This window comes from Nanorana parkeri, unplaced genomic scaffold (assembly GCF_000935625.1).
Source record: "Nanorana parkeri isolate BGI_ZX_2015 unplaced genomic scaffold, ASM93562v1 scaffold2284, whole genome shotgun sequence".
Classification (NCBI taxonomy): Eukaryota; Metazoa; Chordata; class Amphibia; order Anura; family Dicroglossidae; genus Nanorana; species Nanorana parkeri.
Genome location: NW_017308552.1, coordinates 46,842 through 66,409, shown reverse-complemented (window position 1 = coordinate 66,409; position 19,568 = coordinate 46,842). Strand labels below are relative to the sequence as shown.

Genomic DNA, 19,568 nt, shown 5'->3' with positions numbered 1-19,568 from the left:
CAAAAAGCAAAAAGAAAAATACGTGAAATGTTCAAATTTGTGAAGTGTCCAACGAAAAACCAAAGAAGAAAAAGCAGGCAGATCCCCTCTAGGGAATGCACTCACCAGATCCCTGATGATAGAAAGCCGTTAATCTTATCCTTGGATTAAGGTGTATTTGTGACACGTACTCACGACGCTTGTTGACACACTTTGGTAACACAATTATTTTATACATATATTTATACAAATGCTTTTTATGATTGCCTGACACGGAGGTGATATCAATCGGATCCTTACCGTTATCAAATTTCCTGAAGGGCATTTAGCGCTGTACATTTTGTTGCATCATAAAACCGTGAACATGGCTTAATCAGAAAATATATAATTTTTTTTATCACCCCTGAATCTGAACTCTGAATCAAAGCTCTGGGAGGGTCCTAAGTTGTTTAACACATTTCTGTATTGGTCAGTGCGGCACATGCTCTACAATTGTGGTACACCAGGAAAAGTGTCAAAGCACCAACTTAGAGTTAAATATTGCTTCCTGAGAGTACCTAGGGTAAAGGGCTCCCGTGGCCTACAAAAGCTCTGCTAAGAATAAAAGCTATGCACATCAATGGTGCCTGCTCCTATATAATGAAATCACTTACACAACTAGATTTGTAGAAAAGGTGTGTAACATCTCATATGGGCATAATTAAATATATAAAGTATCAAAATAAGAAAGCTTAGCCTTAAAATGAAGGGGTGGGAAAGCTTGAAGCAAGGTGGTCTACTCTTGGACCTTTACCATTCAGCAAATTAAACACTGATGGTGGCAGCCATCCAGAACTTGCTGGCTTTGGTAATTTCAGAAGAAAACCTTTACAGTGCCTGCTGTAGAAAGCCGCCAGTCTAGGAAGCAGAAAGAATGTCTAACTTTCTTCACTACAGTTTGAAAACCTCATCAAATGCAGCACAACCACACAGTGGAAAAGGGAAACATTACTGAGGAATGTTAAATATTAATAATAATAAAATCTGTTACATTTCTGGAAAGCTTGCATCATTTGCAAGGTTATAGAATGAAATATGAAAATTTAAACATACCGATTTTCTTGATAATATTCAGCAATATTAATAAATATATTCCACCAATAATAAGAATACATATATTATTTGTGTCTGCTCCATAAAAAATTATAGATATTGTGCCAAGAAAGCAAACTTGAAACATTCATAATGTTACTGCTGGCTATGGGTTATATTTTTAAAGAGGGGAATTATGTTTTTTGATGCCATACACCTGGTGAAAGATTTAGCGCCATTCATCCCACCTCTGGATTCCTCATTTTATTGAGGATACACATTTCAGTAATATTGTCTTTATTTATTCTATGACCAATATTACATTTGTTGGCATTGATTATTTTGAAAAATGTACATTTTCAAATTGAAAACAAATGAATTAAATACTCACCAATAATTCCTATGAAGACCCACTCTGCTAAACCCACTGTCTCATCTATCTCCACATTCTTTGTGTATATGGAAAGCTACAAATGTGGTGTTTAGCCTAAAGTCCTTATCTTTACAATTCAGACTTCACAACTGCATATGGTGCAACAAATATCCTCTCCTTATTGTGTATATATAGACAAATTTGTCAATAAGTGTGCCAAGATTCACCTGTTCTTTATTTTTTATACTATGCCCCTTGATATGACAGAATAAGGAAATAGTATAGATTTAAAGAGAGAAATGAAATCACAGAACACAAAACTAGTACACTAAAGAAAAAAATATACATTAATTTCTGTAGCGTCCTTTGCTGGTAGACTTCATTAGTGCAATATTTCACATATGGATCAAAGGTAGATTTTGCATGTTTCTCCACAATATCACTGATATCTTCAATAAGAATGTTTCTTTGATGTCTCCCTTCCAGTTCCTTAAAGAATCTGCAAGACACAGTTAAGAAACCAGATTGAGATCATTCATACGACATTATTATTACAATCATAGTATCAATGCACCAAGATGAAGTGACTGGACCCAAGAGATGCCTTTCAAATGAATGCTATGTTATACTATCAATCAATCATTTTAAATGGACTGGATAGTTAGTGTCTGAGACAGACTTTTAAAGAACAAGTGAATGCAATAAGTAAAACCAATCAGTTAGTATATGCTGCTATTCAGCAAACACGGCAACTGTGCTGAAATCAAAGCTTTTAACAATCTACATTAATTTCAGTATTTTACACTCCACTAAAGCAACTATCACATGCTTCCTATCTCTTTGCTTCTTCTAACAACAATCCCATTTAAACTTCCAAGGCAGGCTTAAATCTGGCTGTGTTGCCTTGAAATGTTGGCTTATTGACCTATGTGACTTAATTTGCAATTAAACAAACTTTTTTTTGCACACTGCACACTTAGCTTTAAATACCTTAGGTTTGCATCATATCTTCCTTTGTAGTCACTACAATCACTAACAACACCTTACGGTGTGTAGCTGGCATCTACAGGAACTTGTGATGGCCGTTATAGACTTTTAAGTACAGGCTTACTGTATGTGACTGACAGCATGGAGGAGAGTGGGTGTGTTTATGAATAGCTCTCCTGCATCACAAGAAGGACTTGTCCAATCACCAGATTACCAGCAATCCATGGGATGTCCTGGCACACTACAGTAAGGTCTAGATAAGAAACTGAAGAACAATGCTGGTACAATGCTTTGGCAATAAATCAATCAATGTTCAATTTTACATTTTGTCTGAGCTGCACCATTAAATTCACAACATTCAGGGCTTGATGATAACATCATCAACCACAAAAAAAACTACCAGCTGGATTTAGCAAAGCAAATAGGCAAGAGCCTTCCATTGGATAACTACTGCAATGATTAATTTGTTTCAGCTATCAACAAGTTATTTAACCCTAACTGATGCGTCTGTAAAAAATAAGTCAAGGCAACTGGACTTGCTGTATTTTTCTTGAAGACGTTTCACTGGTCATCCAACCAGCTTTCTCAATTCAGAATGACTTGCACAAAAAATTATCTGGGAATAAACTGATGCAGTAAGTAGCTTCTCATTTCCTAAAAAAACCTTGCCAGAAGATATATCCTGTAGTCGTGGAAAATATGTAACAAATTATTGGCTTGCATCAAGCAAAGAAAACAACTAAGAAGTTGAATGACACTACTAAAAAAAAAATATGTGGTCATAAAAAAATCTTGAATGATCGTGATCGGCGATCACTTACACATTGTTGTAAAACAAAACAAATTGTAAAAAAAATCAACAATAGAACTCATGGCTATGTGTAATGGTAAAAGTGAAAGCATTTCCACATATAATGCGAAGATCATCAGTGAGGCTAATTGGAAAAAAGACTTCAATTTGCTAGGGAGCATAAATATTGGATTCTGGAGCAATGGTAAAAGTTAATGTGGTCTGTTGAGTCCAGATTTACTCTGTTCCAAAATGATGGGCACATCAGGTTAAGAAGAGAAGTAGATGTAGTGATGCACCCACATGCCTACCTTACAAGCCTGTGGGGGCAGTGTTATGATCTGTGGTTGCTTTAGTTGGTCAGGTCTAGGTTCAGCAATGTTATGTGCCCATAAAATGAGGTCCACTGCCTACCTGAATATACTGAATGACCAGGTTTTTCTATCAATTCATTTTTTTCCTCCCTGACTGAACGGGCATATTCCAAGATGACAATGCCAGGATTCATTGGGCTCTAATTATGAAAAAGCTGTTCAGGGAGCATGAGACATAATTTTCACACATAGATTGGCCACCCCATTGAGGTTCTTTGGGATGTGCTGGAGAGGACTTTATGCAGTGGTCTGACTCTCCCTTCATCACTACAAGATCTTGGTGAAAAATTAACTCTGGATGTTGTGACATTGCATAAGCTTACTGAAGCAATGCCACAGTAAATGTATCCCGTAATCAAAGCTAAAGGTGGTCCAACAAAATATTAGAGTTGGCCAGGCAGAGTACTTTGACTTGGGAAGTTGCCATACAACAAGATCTTACATTTCATTGTCCATTGTACAGAGGGGGTCATTTTCATTCCCATAAACAGAGTGGTTGGCAACAAAAAACCAAAAGATAAAGAAAAGTGGCATATTCTACAAACTAAGGCATTTGATAGTTGTCATGAACAATGATGGCACCTATAAAGCTAGTATGAAAAAGCCAGCATAGTTTGGAGAGCCAAGGATGGGGAGTACTGGAGAACTGTTCTGTGTCTATGGACTCCAGATAAGATAATCCCAAGAACATCCAAAGTTAAATTACAGCTGGCAGTCCCGTGATGTTAGTGTTATCTTAGAGCCTCATTATTATTACAACAAAAATAAATAAATGTAACAAATTACATTTCACTTTGAAAAGGAATTAGTAAGGTGTTTCTATTGCAACGCTTTCAGACCTACAAATGAGGTAAGCAAATATTTATGAAGTCTGTGTTTTTTAATACCCAACAAAAGCAATTCATAATATGGCTGTGGTCCGAACTACGCACTGTACATTTGTGTATTTGTTTCTTACATGTACATGTACCTTCCATGTTCAACACACCTTTTGTTACCCCAAGATTAGTTTAAAAAATATTATTGGTTAATGAAGTCAAATGTTATATGTATGGGCATTAAAAGCTAAACACCTCGTAGGTTATTTACTAAAGGATTAGGAACTGTTCAATTAGAAAGGTGAATGTGCACTGAGCTTAGTAAATAAGTTAAAGCTGTGTTCATTTTAATGAATTAATCACGTACTAGAAAAATAATTTTTAAACATTTTTGTAATCTAATTTTTTATTTCTGTCACACGATTGGGTATTCAGAGTGAATGGAGGTTTCCATTACTTAAGAACAGTTAAGTAAACAGCCTCCCACTTCATCTACTTCATGATGAAGGGTTTTGATCTAGTTCTAAATAAAAATACAACAATATACATGATATACTCTTAGTAACCAAGTCCCCCCCTTCAGGGGCAGAAAAAGAAGAAGCTCCTTGTAAAATGTAATGTATGATGGTGATGATCAGTCTTTTTAAGATAATATCCTGAGATATCTTGAAACAAAACTCCTCAACCGCTTAGCCACATTAATTTAAAGAACTCCAGTTCTTTAAAGTTAACCCTTGCAGTGCGTATACCCCTGCACTGCAAGGGTTAAATGCTCATTTCTCTTTAGGGCTGGAATACAGAAGGTATATGCACCTGATCCTCGGTCCTGCAGCAGCAAGTGCTCACCTCCCCTGTCCGCCTCCCCCCGTTCTGTCCCTCGGGATCCTCACATCTAATGCACTTGAATCGTGAATGAACTTCATTAGATGTGATTGTCAGTGGGGCTTAAACCGACAGAGCCCAAGGGAGAAGAGGCTGTGGGGACCGGTCTAGCAGCCAGGTGGGATCACAGACCAAAACGAGCACTTGACCATTGCAATGTTGGAGTAGCACCACTGCAAGCGGCATTCGGCTCAGCTATTCTGCTCGCTACCTCCTTGATACCGAGCAGAATAGAAAAGAAGTGCAAGGAATGTAATAATAATAAAAAAAAACTGCAAAATGATTTAAAAATGTTAAAAAATAGGAAGATTAAAAAAAACAACAATTGGACGGAGCCAACAGTGACAGCTAGCTCCGCCAAACTGTTTTCTATTGGCCGGCACCTGCTAGAGTCTTCTAGCAGGTTCCCTGCCAACAACTGGGCAGAGCCGACCGTGACGTCATTGTTTATTGACAGATCAGCGTCCCCAGGTCATTTGGGGACGCTCATCTGTCACTACAACTGGGCAGAGCCAGCCATGAGATCACGGCTGGCTCCGTCCTGCTGTCATTTGCAGGGCGAATGGCCGGCCTCTGGCAGGCTGGTCGCCCCGTTTTGGCTCAGCCGAGTCGAAGCATATGCCTTTGGTTCAGCTGAGATGCTCGGACGCCTTTGGCTGCTGTACAGGCTATTGTGAATAGCCCGTACAACAGGCCTTCGGTTCGACTGAACCGAAGGGCTCCAGCGGCCGAAGAGAGCCAAAGGATCAGCCGAAGCTACGGCTGTATCCTTCGGCTCAATAGTGGATAACCCTATAAAACTTTTGAACATCAAGAAGCTTCATCCATTTGCAAAAGCTTGAAAATCTTTCGACTTTAATATCACCTTAATACAAAATGCCTCAACGTTAACGCATGCACAAGTGTGGAATAGAAAATACTGCAGCCGGTATTATATATATGAAACACAAGCTCCCCGTTTGTATACAAGTCTCACAATCCAGTAAATGATAAATAAGTGAATGTAACATTTCATAAATCAGTTATTATTCCATTGCTTATACAAATAATGGTGACTTGTTTAGGTAGCAGGTTAAATTTACACGTGATCTAGTTACAAGTGTGAATAGCAGGCAGGAAGAGAAATTAATGTTGCAAGATGATCACTTTTGCCAAACAAAATGTTTACTTGTGCTAGTCCTGTCCCTGAGTAATAGGTAGCCCTGAGAAGGGCCACAGGCTGTTTAGCACACTATGTTCTTCATGTCTCTTGTGAGCTGCTAACAAAGACTTAAAAATTAAATTACAAACCAGTCAAAACAGCAATCTGGCTTCTCACATTACACGCTAGGCTGCACTTACATAGCTGAAATAGTAAGTTGGTAATGCCATTATGAATTGGTGCCAGGTATTAATTCCTTAATGTTCTGTATTAATAACTTGAGAGAGAGAGAGAGAGCAAGCATGAAAAAGAGAGGGGAGAATGACAAAGGGTATGTAAAATGAACTTTGCATTTGTATTACTGCAATGCTAAGTTAAGTCTAATGTGAATAAGTTTGCGATGTTGGGGACGTTGTGATAAATGTCTTTGGAGGTAAGGAATTGTCCTGTGGAGACAACTGTTCCAATGACAATTGTCAGAGTGTTGGCCTTACCCTCACTTCAGGCCATGTCTCTGGAACTTTAAAGTGACACTAAACTTAGGAGTTAAATTTTAAAAATTAGGTATGTTCAGATACCAGTATCTGTACTGATACTTGCCATTTTCACAAGTACTACCAGCAGGGGCGTATTTAGCGCGAGGCAAACAAGGCATTTGCCTAGAGCGGCACTTTCCTTGGGAGCGGCCCTAGACAAATGCCTTGTACTGCGTACTGACAGCATGTTTGTATAAGCTCCGTTTAATGTACGGAGCCTGCTTGTGGAGGAGAGGGGGGAGTGCGGGAGCCGTGCACAGAAGCAGACGGGAGGGGAGAGCCCAGCAGTGAAGAGCAGTCAGCCGGATAAGTTCGCACTTTCGACACATCACCGGCCACAGAATCGATGAGGCTGCACTGTCTGTGATCAGAGGAAATGACGCGTGATGGGAGAAGGCGGCAGGAGTTCTAGTCACCGGCGGCACTCTATGACAGATGGCTGCTCCGCTCTGCACACAGGGACACTTAGACTTGGAGGGAGCGCGGTACAGAGGGGTCAAAGGGGTCACCTGTGAGGTAAGTGGATCGACGGAGGGTGAACACAGTGCTGAGTTTGCTCCATGTGTGAATTACATGGAGTGGGTTCAGACAGAGCAGTGTGTTTGGTTGTATGGGAAATGTGACCTAGGTAGAGAGGAATGGAGGCAGACAGTGATGGTCAGTATGTGGATACTTTTCTCCCTCAGGGCTTGTTCACACCAATTGCGTTGCGTTCCAGAACGCACCACAATTGCTCTCAAACTTCCCCCTTCGTTCTGGGGCAGGAGGAAGCGTGGCGGTGCATTGAAGTCAATGTAACCGCAGTCACCCCTCCCGGGTCTAGTCTTGCCTAGGGCAGCACAAAACCTAAATACACCACTGACTACCAGGGTCAGAGCGGTTGAAGTTGTGACTGGGCCCTGGTGCTATACCACGGTCCTGAAATTATTAGTCTGTATAGTTTTAGAAAAACTGTCACATGACACTAAAGAAAAATGCATCAGTAATTGGTATCGGCAAGTACTTGGACAAGTATATTGCTCTGGAAAAAATGGTATTGGTGCATCCCCACTATATATACCAAATCATAAAATACAACAGGGGATGTGTGTGTGTGTGTGTGTCGTCAAGTAGCCACCACTCCAAACTCACTCCCATAATGCACAACAGTCTCACGTTTAGTTTACTAATTTGTGTTGAGATTGTAGTCCATCACAGGAGTGAGCTTGGAGCAGTGGCTACTTTATAAACACACACAGGGACCATGGGGAACAAAAGTATCCACCCTCCTCCACCCCCCTGTCAGCACCAATTCAGAGATGATTTGAGGATCTACAGCTGAGTGATGCACAAATACGATACATTTTTGTTAATAGTTAAAAGAGAACTGTGGGAGTAACCTTTTATCCCATAGTTCTCTTTAGGGTTACGGGAGGACATATACTAAAGTCCTCCCGTGACCCAAAGCTCGGTATATAGTGGGCTATTGCTCGCTATATACTGAGAGCACCGCAGTCGGGACGGATCCCAACAATACTGCCAAGATCCACACAGCTGTCTGATTGACAGTGGGCTCTACCTATCTAGAGGCAGAGCCAGCTGTGCCTGTCCTCTCCCCCGTCTGTACCTTCACTCAGCGCTGTAGCATTAGAGAGGGGAAGGTGGAATCCCTGCAGGAAGCGGTGACTGTCACAGTCACCACTCTCTGCAGTGAGCTGATCGGGGAGTGAGCGAGCGACGGTATGTGTTCACTCACTTCCTGATCAATAGAGCTGATAACGGCTCTAACTATGAGGATGAGTGTAAATCTCTCACCTCATAGTTCACCTTTAAGGCACTTGAATGCATTTTTAAGATTTAATTTTGAGTTTAGTTTTATTTTGAGGGGAAATTTCCCTATGTAGGGTTTTAGAAAGCAAAAATAGCCTGACAAATGTTTGCACCCTTCCTCTCTCTATCCACTACAAAACATTTGACTGAAGTTTCACTTTAGGACCTTCCAGCTAGCTGAAGTCCAATGAGAAGTAATGGGTGCAATAGGACAGTTCTTGCACTCCAGCTAAAATATATTGTCACTATAGCTGCAGAGCCATGTCACAGCAATAGATCATTTAGTCCCCCTGCATCACTCTTTGGTCACTCAACATTTAAATGCATTACACTGTGCAAACTGGAAGATCTCTCAATAGACAATAATTGCCTATTGAGAGTAACCGAACATAAGATACAAATGTAATGTAATGTAAATGTACACTTGACTCCTGACTGTACAGGAATCATTTTTTTGCAACGTATCCTGCAGGACTCACACTGTTCCATCACACTGCCCTCCATTCTTAGGGACATAACTGCCTGTCTATGGCAAGTCTTAGTAATTGGCCAAACACCACCTACAAGAACAAATTGATCTTTACACTAGTGCATGAAGAAGTCAATATTAACCATTATGATTCATTTTCTTTTAAATTTTTTTGTTTAGCATCTAAACTGACCACCTAATACAACCCACATGCAATTCTAGAAAATCAACAATCTTTTTTATGAAAGTCCTTTTATGGGGTTCTTATGCCTCGGACAGTCATAGAAATCTTAAAGAATTAAAAATAACATTGAGAAACGCTGCTTCCTCCTGAACATATCATACAGAAGCAATAAATGGTGATGGTGGGGGCAGGCATACACACAGAATGACTTCTCCTGACCTCCAAAGATATTAAAGCAGAGAGGATACAGACAACAAATACATCTAATTTAGTAGGTCATCTAGTTTTATTGATTTTTTTAATTTATTTACATTTATACGAAGCTTATTTTCAGCATGTTCGGTTTTTACTGCGTACCAGAAAATGACAAACGTCATCTGGTAGAAACTAAGCTATGTAGTTGGCATTGCCCCCTTCCGACAGATAAGGATGGCTTTCAATGAGAGAAACAATGATCTTTTGTTCAACTCACAGTTTGGATCCAGAACATGGGCAAACCTAAAATCCGACTGGCAACCGACTGTGGATGTTGCAAAGAAATATCACTTACATACCAGGGACGCTCTGTAAATGAAAATTCTGTCTACATTTCCTACATTGAAAATGTAGTCCACATTACAGTAAACACAGTGACTGGAGCTACGTTTACTATAGCTAACTAAAACTAGAGCAAAGTGACATACGTTTCTTTATCCATCACATTAAAAAATAGAAATAGCTTATATATCATTTATAAAGATGTATATAGGCACAAACTGCATCCTCCGTACTTAGCAACAGAAAGTTTGCTTCATAAAGTGAATTTTCACTTAGCTTTAGCTTATTCACTAAGCTAAGTGAATATTTACTTTGCAAAGAAAAATTATTTTTGACCACACAACAGGATGCCTGAAGTCATCGCAGGTACATTGCAAAGTGAATATGCCCTACTCCTTTACTAAATCAAACCAACATTCACATTCCACTCGTTACCGCTGCCACTCCAGTTGTGTTGCAAATATGAATTTTGGATTTGTGCAATGAAGGGAGCTATTTTTGTCGTAATAAAAAAAGTTGAGAATTGGTTACAAAATATCTTCCAACATCCTATGGTCATGCTTAAGATCAGTGACCATATATGATGGGGCTAGGTGGATGACCGGACGTGTCTGTATCATGTTCCCCTGTGTTCTTGTATTTTTGTCTTTTTTGTACTTTTGTATATTGCAAAATCTAAATAAAATCTTATTATTTAAAAAAAAAAGATCAGTGACCAAATTAAATGGTATAAGGGTGCCCTATTCCATGTTGGTGGGTATCACAGCTGTGATAAATGTGTGAACTGTACATCTTCTCACCCAGATTCAAATCAAGGCCCCCACTTCCCCCGCCAAACATCATAGCCAGGTCTTGACCATTTGCTTCTCTACACTGCAGTCACAGCTTGGTCAAGACTATGTGTAGTGTGCAACAACAGTTAAATGATGAGGGTTTAACTGTCCTCTTTCTTCTACTTTCTTCCAGTGAGCAAGTTCCATATTGTGCAAAGCAGGAAAAAAGGGTATTACAGGAGACTAGTTCAAAAACAGATTACGGTACTATTTGAAACAAGTACATCATTTGGTTTAATTGGGTTATCTCATATTTGCCTATGCTTACACTGAATACCTGTTGTGTGTCTGCTATTAAGTGTCTAGTGAACTTATTGACGAATGAACAAAATGCACCCTAGGGTACAAAACATATAAAGAGAAAAACTAATGGTTGTTAAATATACAAATTCCATGAGAGGGTCCAGCGGATTTTGCTTACATCTCTGATAAGTATTTTCATTCCTCTTACCTTGTCCTTTTTAGTAAGTGCAGCATATATATTATGTGCTGCTATAATGAATTAAAAGAAATAGAGGAGTCTTTGGTGAGCCATCACCAAGACCTCTCTTGCATGGTAAGGAGAGTGGACCCATTAGACTTTGGGTTTTCATTAATCCGTTTGTCCATTTCATTCATTCATTCATTCATTCACACTGTATGTTTTTCACTATCAAATGCGTTTTACAAAGAATTGCAGGCTGGCTCAAACTACCCCAGTTGAACACAAGCTGATATTCCATTTGCAGAAAACAATGTTAAGGCATACAAGTCACAAAAAATGTAAGGGTACGAAAAAAGGCACACACAAGCTTGGTGCCTTCTGTTAAATCACAGCAGATGGGAATACACACTCCAGCTCCACAAAACCACCCAGAAAGACTATAGTGTGACAAAATACAGCAGCAATTCCCATGAAGGACAAGCAAATAAATGAACAATAAACAAAATGTACTTATTGAATAAAATTGCTTTTAGACACACTTCAGCTTTTTTTTTTCTTTTCTCATATGAAATCCTCTCTCACTTTCCAATAATGTTTAATGAGGGCTTCTCATTTTTATGTTAAGAAATATATACGCATTTTTGCAATGTACAAACATACCCCTCAAAATATGCTTTAAATATTTATTTGATGTGAAGTTAACCTGCTGGTATTGTAGAGGCCCACTTCTAATTTGGTCTTTTTCTCTCTGCCTGATTTGTAGGAATGGAGAGAGAACAAAACCCTGTGTATGCATCAACCCAGACAAAGGAGAATAGGTTGGCAGGGAAGCAAGTAATAGTAGTGGGGGAGCATGATATTAAAGAGGAACCTTACCCTTACCTTAAAAATGACAACCAAATACCTTTAGAAATGTTTAGTAATGGCAATCTACAAACAGATACTTGTAGATAATTACCATTTTTTATCTTCGCATACCTTATTTTTCCTTTTCCTCCCCATTCTTCTCATGGTGGTAATTTTTACTAAGAGCAGATGTATCTATCTTTCGTTACTTCCTGGAACTCTGGCACATATGACTGAAACACATGACAGTGCATGTCATCTCAGGGGGAAAAAAAAACACCATTCCCTGAGATCTTACAATATTTTGCAGTTCGCAGATGAGATTTCCCAACAATGCACTGCTGGTGTAATCTTCCTAGGATGCATCACTTAGGCATGGGCTGCACCACTAGTGTCTGAAAGCATCACAAGTGTAAAAAACGTAATTGTAAGTAAAAGTGAAATATGTTTGTTTAACTAATGAATGTATGATGATTTCATAACACGCAGAGCTGCATGCTGATGTGGTTTTTAAGTGAAAGGGGGTAAAGGTCCATTTTAAGTGAATCTATTATTGGTTCCTGCAAGACAAAATATAGGTTACTTTGACTCTAGGGCTAGACCTAGGCAAGCGATTGCAATTTCTTTTCACTGAGATGTTTAACCAATTGTTGGCAATCTCCTCATTAGATCAGGTATGCTGATGGTGTAGCTGGAAATGGTATTGATGGTGCAGGGGGGGAAAAATATGATTGCTAAGGGAAGGGAGGATCTATTGGATGTGTGTAGCATTGATATTGAAAATATGACTGATCATGCCAAAAAACTGTCTTTTTTTTAGAAGGATAGTGTTCATATGAAGCTATTTATTATGGTGAGACACATCGGTTAAAAATGGCAATTAAAAGGTTAATTTCCCACATCTGTGGATTTTAAATTGCAATTAGAGTCTGCATATAAATAGTCAATGGGTTTGTTAGCTCTCACGTGGATGCACTGAGCAGGCTAGATACTGAGCCATGGGGCGCAGAAAAGCACTGTCAAAAGTCCTGCGTAACAAGGTAATGGAACTTTATAAAGATAGAAAAGCTTATATAAAAAGATATCCAAAGCCTTGAAAATGCCAGTCAGTACTGTTCAATCACTTATTAGGAAGTGGAAAAGTCAAGGTTCTCTTGATACCAAACCAAGGTCAGGTAGACGAAGAAATATTGCAGCCACAACTGCCAGAAAAATTCCTCGCTGCGCAATACTTGAACAAAAATGAGCTGTATGGTCGAGTTGCCAGAAAGAAGCTTTTACTGTGCCAATGCCACAGAAAAGCCCGGTTACAATATGCCTGACAACACCTTGACACGCCTCACAGCTTCTGGCACACTGTAGTGACAATACCAAAATAGAGCTTTATGGTCACAACAATAAGCGCTATGTTTGGAGAAGGGTCAACAAGGTATATAGTGACAAGAATACTATCCCCACTGTGAAGCATGGTGGTGGCTCACTTCCAGTGGTTACAACAGAAAAAGTTGAAGGTTCTGGAGTGGCCGTCACAGTCTCCTGACCCTAATATCATCGAGCCACTCCGGGGAGATCTCAAACGTGCGGTTCATGCAAGGCGACCAAATACTTTGCATGACTTAGAGGTATTTTGCCAAGACGAATGTGCAGCTATACCACCTGCAAGAATTCAGGGCCTCAGACAACTATTACAAAAGATTGCACACTGTGATTAATGCTAGAGGGGGCAATACACAGTATTAAGAACTAAGGGTATGCAGACTTTTGAAATGGGGTAATTTCATGTTTTTATTTTATTTGTTGCTATGCTATGTTTTATGATTGTGCCATTCTGTTATGACCTACAGCTGAATATGAATCCCATAAGAAATAAAAGAAATGTGTTTTGCCTACTTACTCATGTTTTCTTTAAAAATGGTACATATATTACCAATTCTCCAAGGGTATGCAAACTTTTGAGCACAACTGTATATCTGCACTAAATGGAAAAAAAAAAAAAAATCTTATATTGACCGATGGTGTGCCTCAATTGGTGCCAAATATGACAAGAATTCATATTTGTGTAATTTACCCCATTCATTTTATGAGGTGTGATCCGGTGAATAAGGTGGATGAGGACACACAATAATGTTTACTCTTTCAACATTCTCTTGGGTTTTTTATGTTGAAGGAGGTCCCAATCCCTCCTCCTCTTCAACCGATTCACAACCATTACAAAATCGCTTGAACTACTTGTAAACCATCTTCATGGTCACTGCAGCATCACCATAAACTAATTTGAATTTGAACATATTGTGTGTTTCTTTAGCACTTTTTTGCAGTTTGAAACAAACTTTCATGCAAATGCGTTGTTCGTGATCCATGATTTATGGCACATTTTAAAACACACCTTCTTTCAACCGTAGCTCACAATTGACTGACTGCACTTAACAAGTTAAAACTTGTCACACACATGTTGAGTTCTTATAGGTATATTGAGCACCAGAAATTGTTGATCCAGGCAATATCTGATTGCCTTATGGCAGGGATGTCCAAACTCCGGCCCTTCAGCTGTGGTGAAACTACAAATCCCCTGAAGCATCTCTCTCCTGGAGTCATGTCTGTGGCTGTGAGAATCTTGCAAAGCCTCATGGGAATCGTAGTTCCACCACAGCTGGAGGGCCACAGTTTGGACATCCCTGCCTTATGGGATTCAGGAAGGAATTTTTTTTCCCCTGTTGGAGCAAATTGAACAATGCTTTATCCTTCCTTGCTTTTTGCTTTCCAATGCTTTATCCTTCCTTGCTTTTTGCTTTCCAATGCTTTATCCTTCCTTGCAAAAATGCTTTTTTCCTTCCTCTGGATCAACAGTGGGTAATTGTGGGTATAGCGTTCTGTTTAGGATTTTTTTCCATATCTCTATAGGTTAAACTCGATGGACATGTGTCTTTTTTCAACCTGACTAACTATGTAACTGTTGCTAAGGTTCGTTGCGCCGATTCTCGTATTGAAGATCCCTGCCTTTCCGTTGGATAGCACTCGGCAGCAGCATTTACCCTATTTTTTTATCATACCTCGTAATTGGATAAAAAAGGACTTCTATGGATGTGTGTTCACTATAGTATAGAATGTTTGCACTATCTAGCACTTGCACTCCTGCCACAGCTATAATGAGTGGGTTTTCCATTTCCTACTGGAACTGTAATTTATATTATATGATAGAGAAAGCAATAGGGGAGTGGGAACACCCAAACTACAATGCAGGCAAGGACATCAGAAAGAATTATGGTAAGATATTTCACTGCCAAAGCTCCAAGAGATGTAAGAAGCCAAGTGACTCAGCCTGTAACTAAAATATCACTTTGGGGTGGATAGGTCATTTAAATGACTCTGTCATAACTGCTCAAACTACACATATATTTGCAAGGTTCCAAGCAAATATGTCAAAACCATTAAAAACAGATGGAGAAAAATCCCTATGGGCTCCATTAGGTCAAAGTAGTAATCTTAGCTATATGATTGGAACTATTACAACTTCCTTTCCTATGAGCCATATTACAAAGAGTATGCCTCAGTCCTATAGTCCATACACTACACCAAAGTCTCTATGTTATGATTACAGTTGCAAGTTATCACACAATGTGCACGTGTTTTCCTGCTTGTGAAGAAAAGCATCACATTTCTTGCTGGGCAAAATGACCACACTGGTTCACTGTTACCAAATATGCATAGGTTTGTGGATGTCTCTGCAAATGGCTAGCCAGTGATTTCAGTAATGTTATACACATGCAGTCTCTCACACCAAGCATAGGGTATCTCAGAAAACGTGGAATAAAAAACATAACAAGTGCAAATCTTCAAAAGATTTCAATCTGTAGGCTTGTGAGAAATCACAGACATTAACCTCTCCATAATCATTAGACTGTGTGTCATTCTTCAGTGAATTCCAGTTCCAGCTTTTATCATTATAATGCTTACAAACTGTAACCTTATCCTTCAGTCAGGCCATGCGCCAAATGTCTAACTTAATAGCACAAGTGAACTGTGGGATAAGGTCAGCGTTAGAAAGACTGGTGGGAATATGGTCCATTAGCCTTCAATTTGGCAAAGCATATTTGTCTATAACTTTAAAAGAGAAACATGCATTCAGTTACATTGCAATAAGCATACTTATCATAAAAAACTATTGGGAACGCAGCACCAGCCCTAAAAAAGCCACTAAAAAAAGCCACTAAAGCTGACTTAATACCATATTAAACCAACAATATTGAATTCAATAGGATTTTTGTCATACAGCTGACAGGCAACAACACATCAAATGGTATATACAGTACAAGCATAGTTACAATCGGGGTCAGTCCTGTTTTTAAAGGTAGCCGTCACACTAAAACTACATCCTGGCCTGTGTCCCGGCTAGAGCAGACCTTGCCACTGTTCCCGTCCTGCTCGAATTGCCACCGCAGTTGGGCTCACACTGTGTCTGGGGCGTGTCGCTGGTCTCAGGATGAGATTAGGGTCTGGGAGAGCTCTGCGCCTGCTGGCGGGTCCCAGACATCACCCACCTCTGCTTCCTCTTCTGCATCCCTTTCAGCCTTCTCCACTTTGCTACAAAGGTGACAGTGCTCATCACAGTGCAAGGAGGTGGGATTTGGGCAGCGTTTGTCACAGTGCATTGTGTGGGAGTAAGTCAGTGCTCATCACAGTGCAAGGGGGGTGATTCAGGCAGTGCTAATCACAGTGCAGTGTTTTTTGATACCTTTGTCAACAGCGCACCAGGCAATACTGGGGTACATCTTGGTGTATAGGGGTAAACAGAGCTGGGGGTATCTGGGCGTATAGGGGTAACAGTATTTGAGGGCATCCTAGTGTATATGGGAAACAGTGCTGGGGGTTATCTGGGAGGTTTGTTTTTTTGGTAAAGAAATTTAGATTTGTTTCAATACTGTGAGTTTTTTGTGATCAGAGTTGGGTTTTAAAGTCTGCAGTCCTCTTTTAAAACCTTGAGATTAGTGTTTACATATATCACCAGTGCGTTATTTTAGTTTTTGTTCACTTTTTCTGCCCCATTTTTAATGAATGCCCCATACCTAATTAAATGACATTCTCTGTCTACAACAGCTTGCTTGACACACAGCAAAAAAGGTGTCCCTGGAAAAAATATGTTAAATATGTCATAACCCATGTCAGGTTTTTTTTAATGCTATCCAGGGTACCAGAAATTTTTTTCTCCCTTACTTCCGTGCAGAGCTCTACAAAAGCAACACAGAGAGAAATAAAAATGTTTTAAATAGAGTGGTGGAAGGTTAGAACCCCTGTGAGATTTTTATGAATATCTGTGCCCCATACAGTTTGCAAAGCCCCATTTCAAGATTATCCCACTAAAATTAAAAGTGTTATGAGTATGTGCGTTAATATGTTTGTACTGCCTGCAGCAATCAATCAGAATCTTCCAATGTACACCAAAAACACAAAAGAGGCAATCTGGTTGTTATGGATAAAGGGTGTAGTCTTTATTCAGATTCCTTCTGCATATGAGTTACTAGCGCATGTAGAAGCAGCATACAGTTTAAAGTAACACTAAACTAAGGAGTTAAATCTTAAAAATACATTCAAGAACCTTAAATATTAACAAAAATGTATCTTATTTGTGTATCACCCAACTGTAGATCCTCAAATCATTTCTGAATTGGTGCTGACACTGTCCTTCCTTCTGGAGGGTGACTACTTTTGTTCCCCATGGTCCCTGTGTGTGTTGTAATGTGGCCACCGCACCAAGCTCACTCCTGTGATGGAATACAATCTCATGTTTAGTTTACTAATTTGTATTGAGATTGTAGTCCATCACAGGAGCGAGCTTGGAGAGGTGGCTTCTTTACACGGCTTAGGAATACACAAATAAGATACATTTTTGTTAGTAGATAAGGTACTTGAATTAATTTTTAAGATTTAACTTCTAAATTTAGTGTCCCTTTAAATAATAATAAAAAAAAAGTTATATCAAGGTCATTGTTCATTATATAGGAATTCATGTGATTAATTTCCTCAGTTTTACAATTGCTTGTACCTCATCGCATATTTCTGAATTAATGTCTGTCTGTTGGCTGCCAAGAACCGCTTAAGTTTTGGAGACCTTTTTTATTAATTCTGTTGATTCTATGAACAATGAAAATAACTTTTATTTTTGATACATGTATTAGTTGAAAACGTTCCATAAATTTATCAAAACAGAATTTTAGAACTAGTAGACTATTTTGCACTACTGTTCCATTCTGTGGATGACAGCTAGACCTTAATGCCCCCAAATAGCAATGTCTTGAAAAGATTAATCCAACAGAATTTCATGCATGCTAAGGAATGTACATCAACAGTCACATATTGTACAAGAAGGTCATTACAAAACACATGGCTGGGAATCGCCAAATGTTTAAATCATTTAAAAAGGGAAACAGATTCCCGGGAGCAGCCTGGAAGAGATGAAACATGCTGACAGCATTCACAAGTATACAACAGTCTCTTTGTCCCAGCACATATTGATGACCATTTCATTCAGGACTCCCCGACATATGCAAGAGGGGCTATTTGTACCAAGCCCCCTTTCACAGTAAAGGGCAGTTCTTTCTTTCTGGTTTCCTTTTTTTTTTAAGTCAAAGGTTAGATGTTGCCCAGTCTAATTTTTGCATAATGTGTTAAATATATAATGAAATATGTGTTTAGTTTTAATGAAGAGGCTCCCAAAGCATTCCGAAATTTCAAAGAAGAGTCACAACAAACAGCAGGCTATTATTAATTCAAAGGACTTATTCAAAAAAGCAGTGCAAAGTGTAATGGTCATGCACAAAGTGCCAAATCCATATCAAACAATAAAAGCTCATAAGGTGGTCCCATTATTAAACCTCACATTTCACATGAATCAATAAGGGACACATCGAAATTTCCAAATAGCAACATTTTTTAAGTTAAAATATCACTTTTCCAAAAATGATTTTAAAAAAAAGACTGGCCTCAGACCGCTCTTGTGACCTTAAGCCTAGTCAAAAATCACATGGTCTGATCAGACCATCAAACTTCAAAGTCTGTAGTTTTCATTTAGATAGACCTAGTAAAATTTGATTAAAAAAAATAAGATTTTTATATGCTTTACTAATGATCAAATGACAATATTAGGTGCTTATATGCTATTGTTAGACTTTTTTTATAACAGGTCTAAAAAGTATTTTCCAGAAAGATTACTAGAACAGTCCTTGGAATGCATTGTAGTGCAGTCTGTAGAGGGGTAGTTGGTCTCCTAATATTGTACAGCAAGGCATTTCAGATTATAGGTTGTCAGTCAAATTGATGAGGTGCTACAAAATAGTAGAAAGTATCGTCCCTTTTAACCATTTTTCAGTATTTAATGCTGATGTACTTTGACTGACATTTATTCAGTCATGCAACGCTGTACTGAAATGAATTTTATACCACTTATGGCGACCGATAGAGCTTTCTTTTGGTGGTATTTAATCACCACAGGGTTTTTAATTTTTTACTATATATATATAT

The 19,568-nt window shown here is 38.9% G+C and overlaps 1 protein-coding gene across 1 annotated transcript in view; it reads right to left on the bottom strand.

The window, feature by feature from the left end:
* The window catches only part of LOC108801297 (rho guanine nucleotide exchange factor 26-like), a gene marked incomplete at its 5' end in the record, with an annotated part of 121,517 nt that overhangs the window by 56,667 nt on the left and 45,282 nt on the right, over positions 1–19,568 (bottom strand). Inside the window, one exon of the mRNA XM_018573232.1 lies at positions 1,770–1,922. Within this exon, the coding sequence (XP_018428734.1) occupies positions 1,770–1,922 (153 nt within the window). The remainder of the gene's footprint in view (positions 1–1,769; positions 1,923–19,568) is intronic.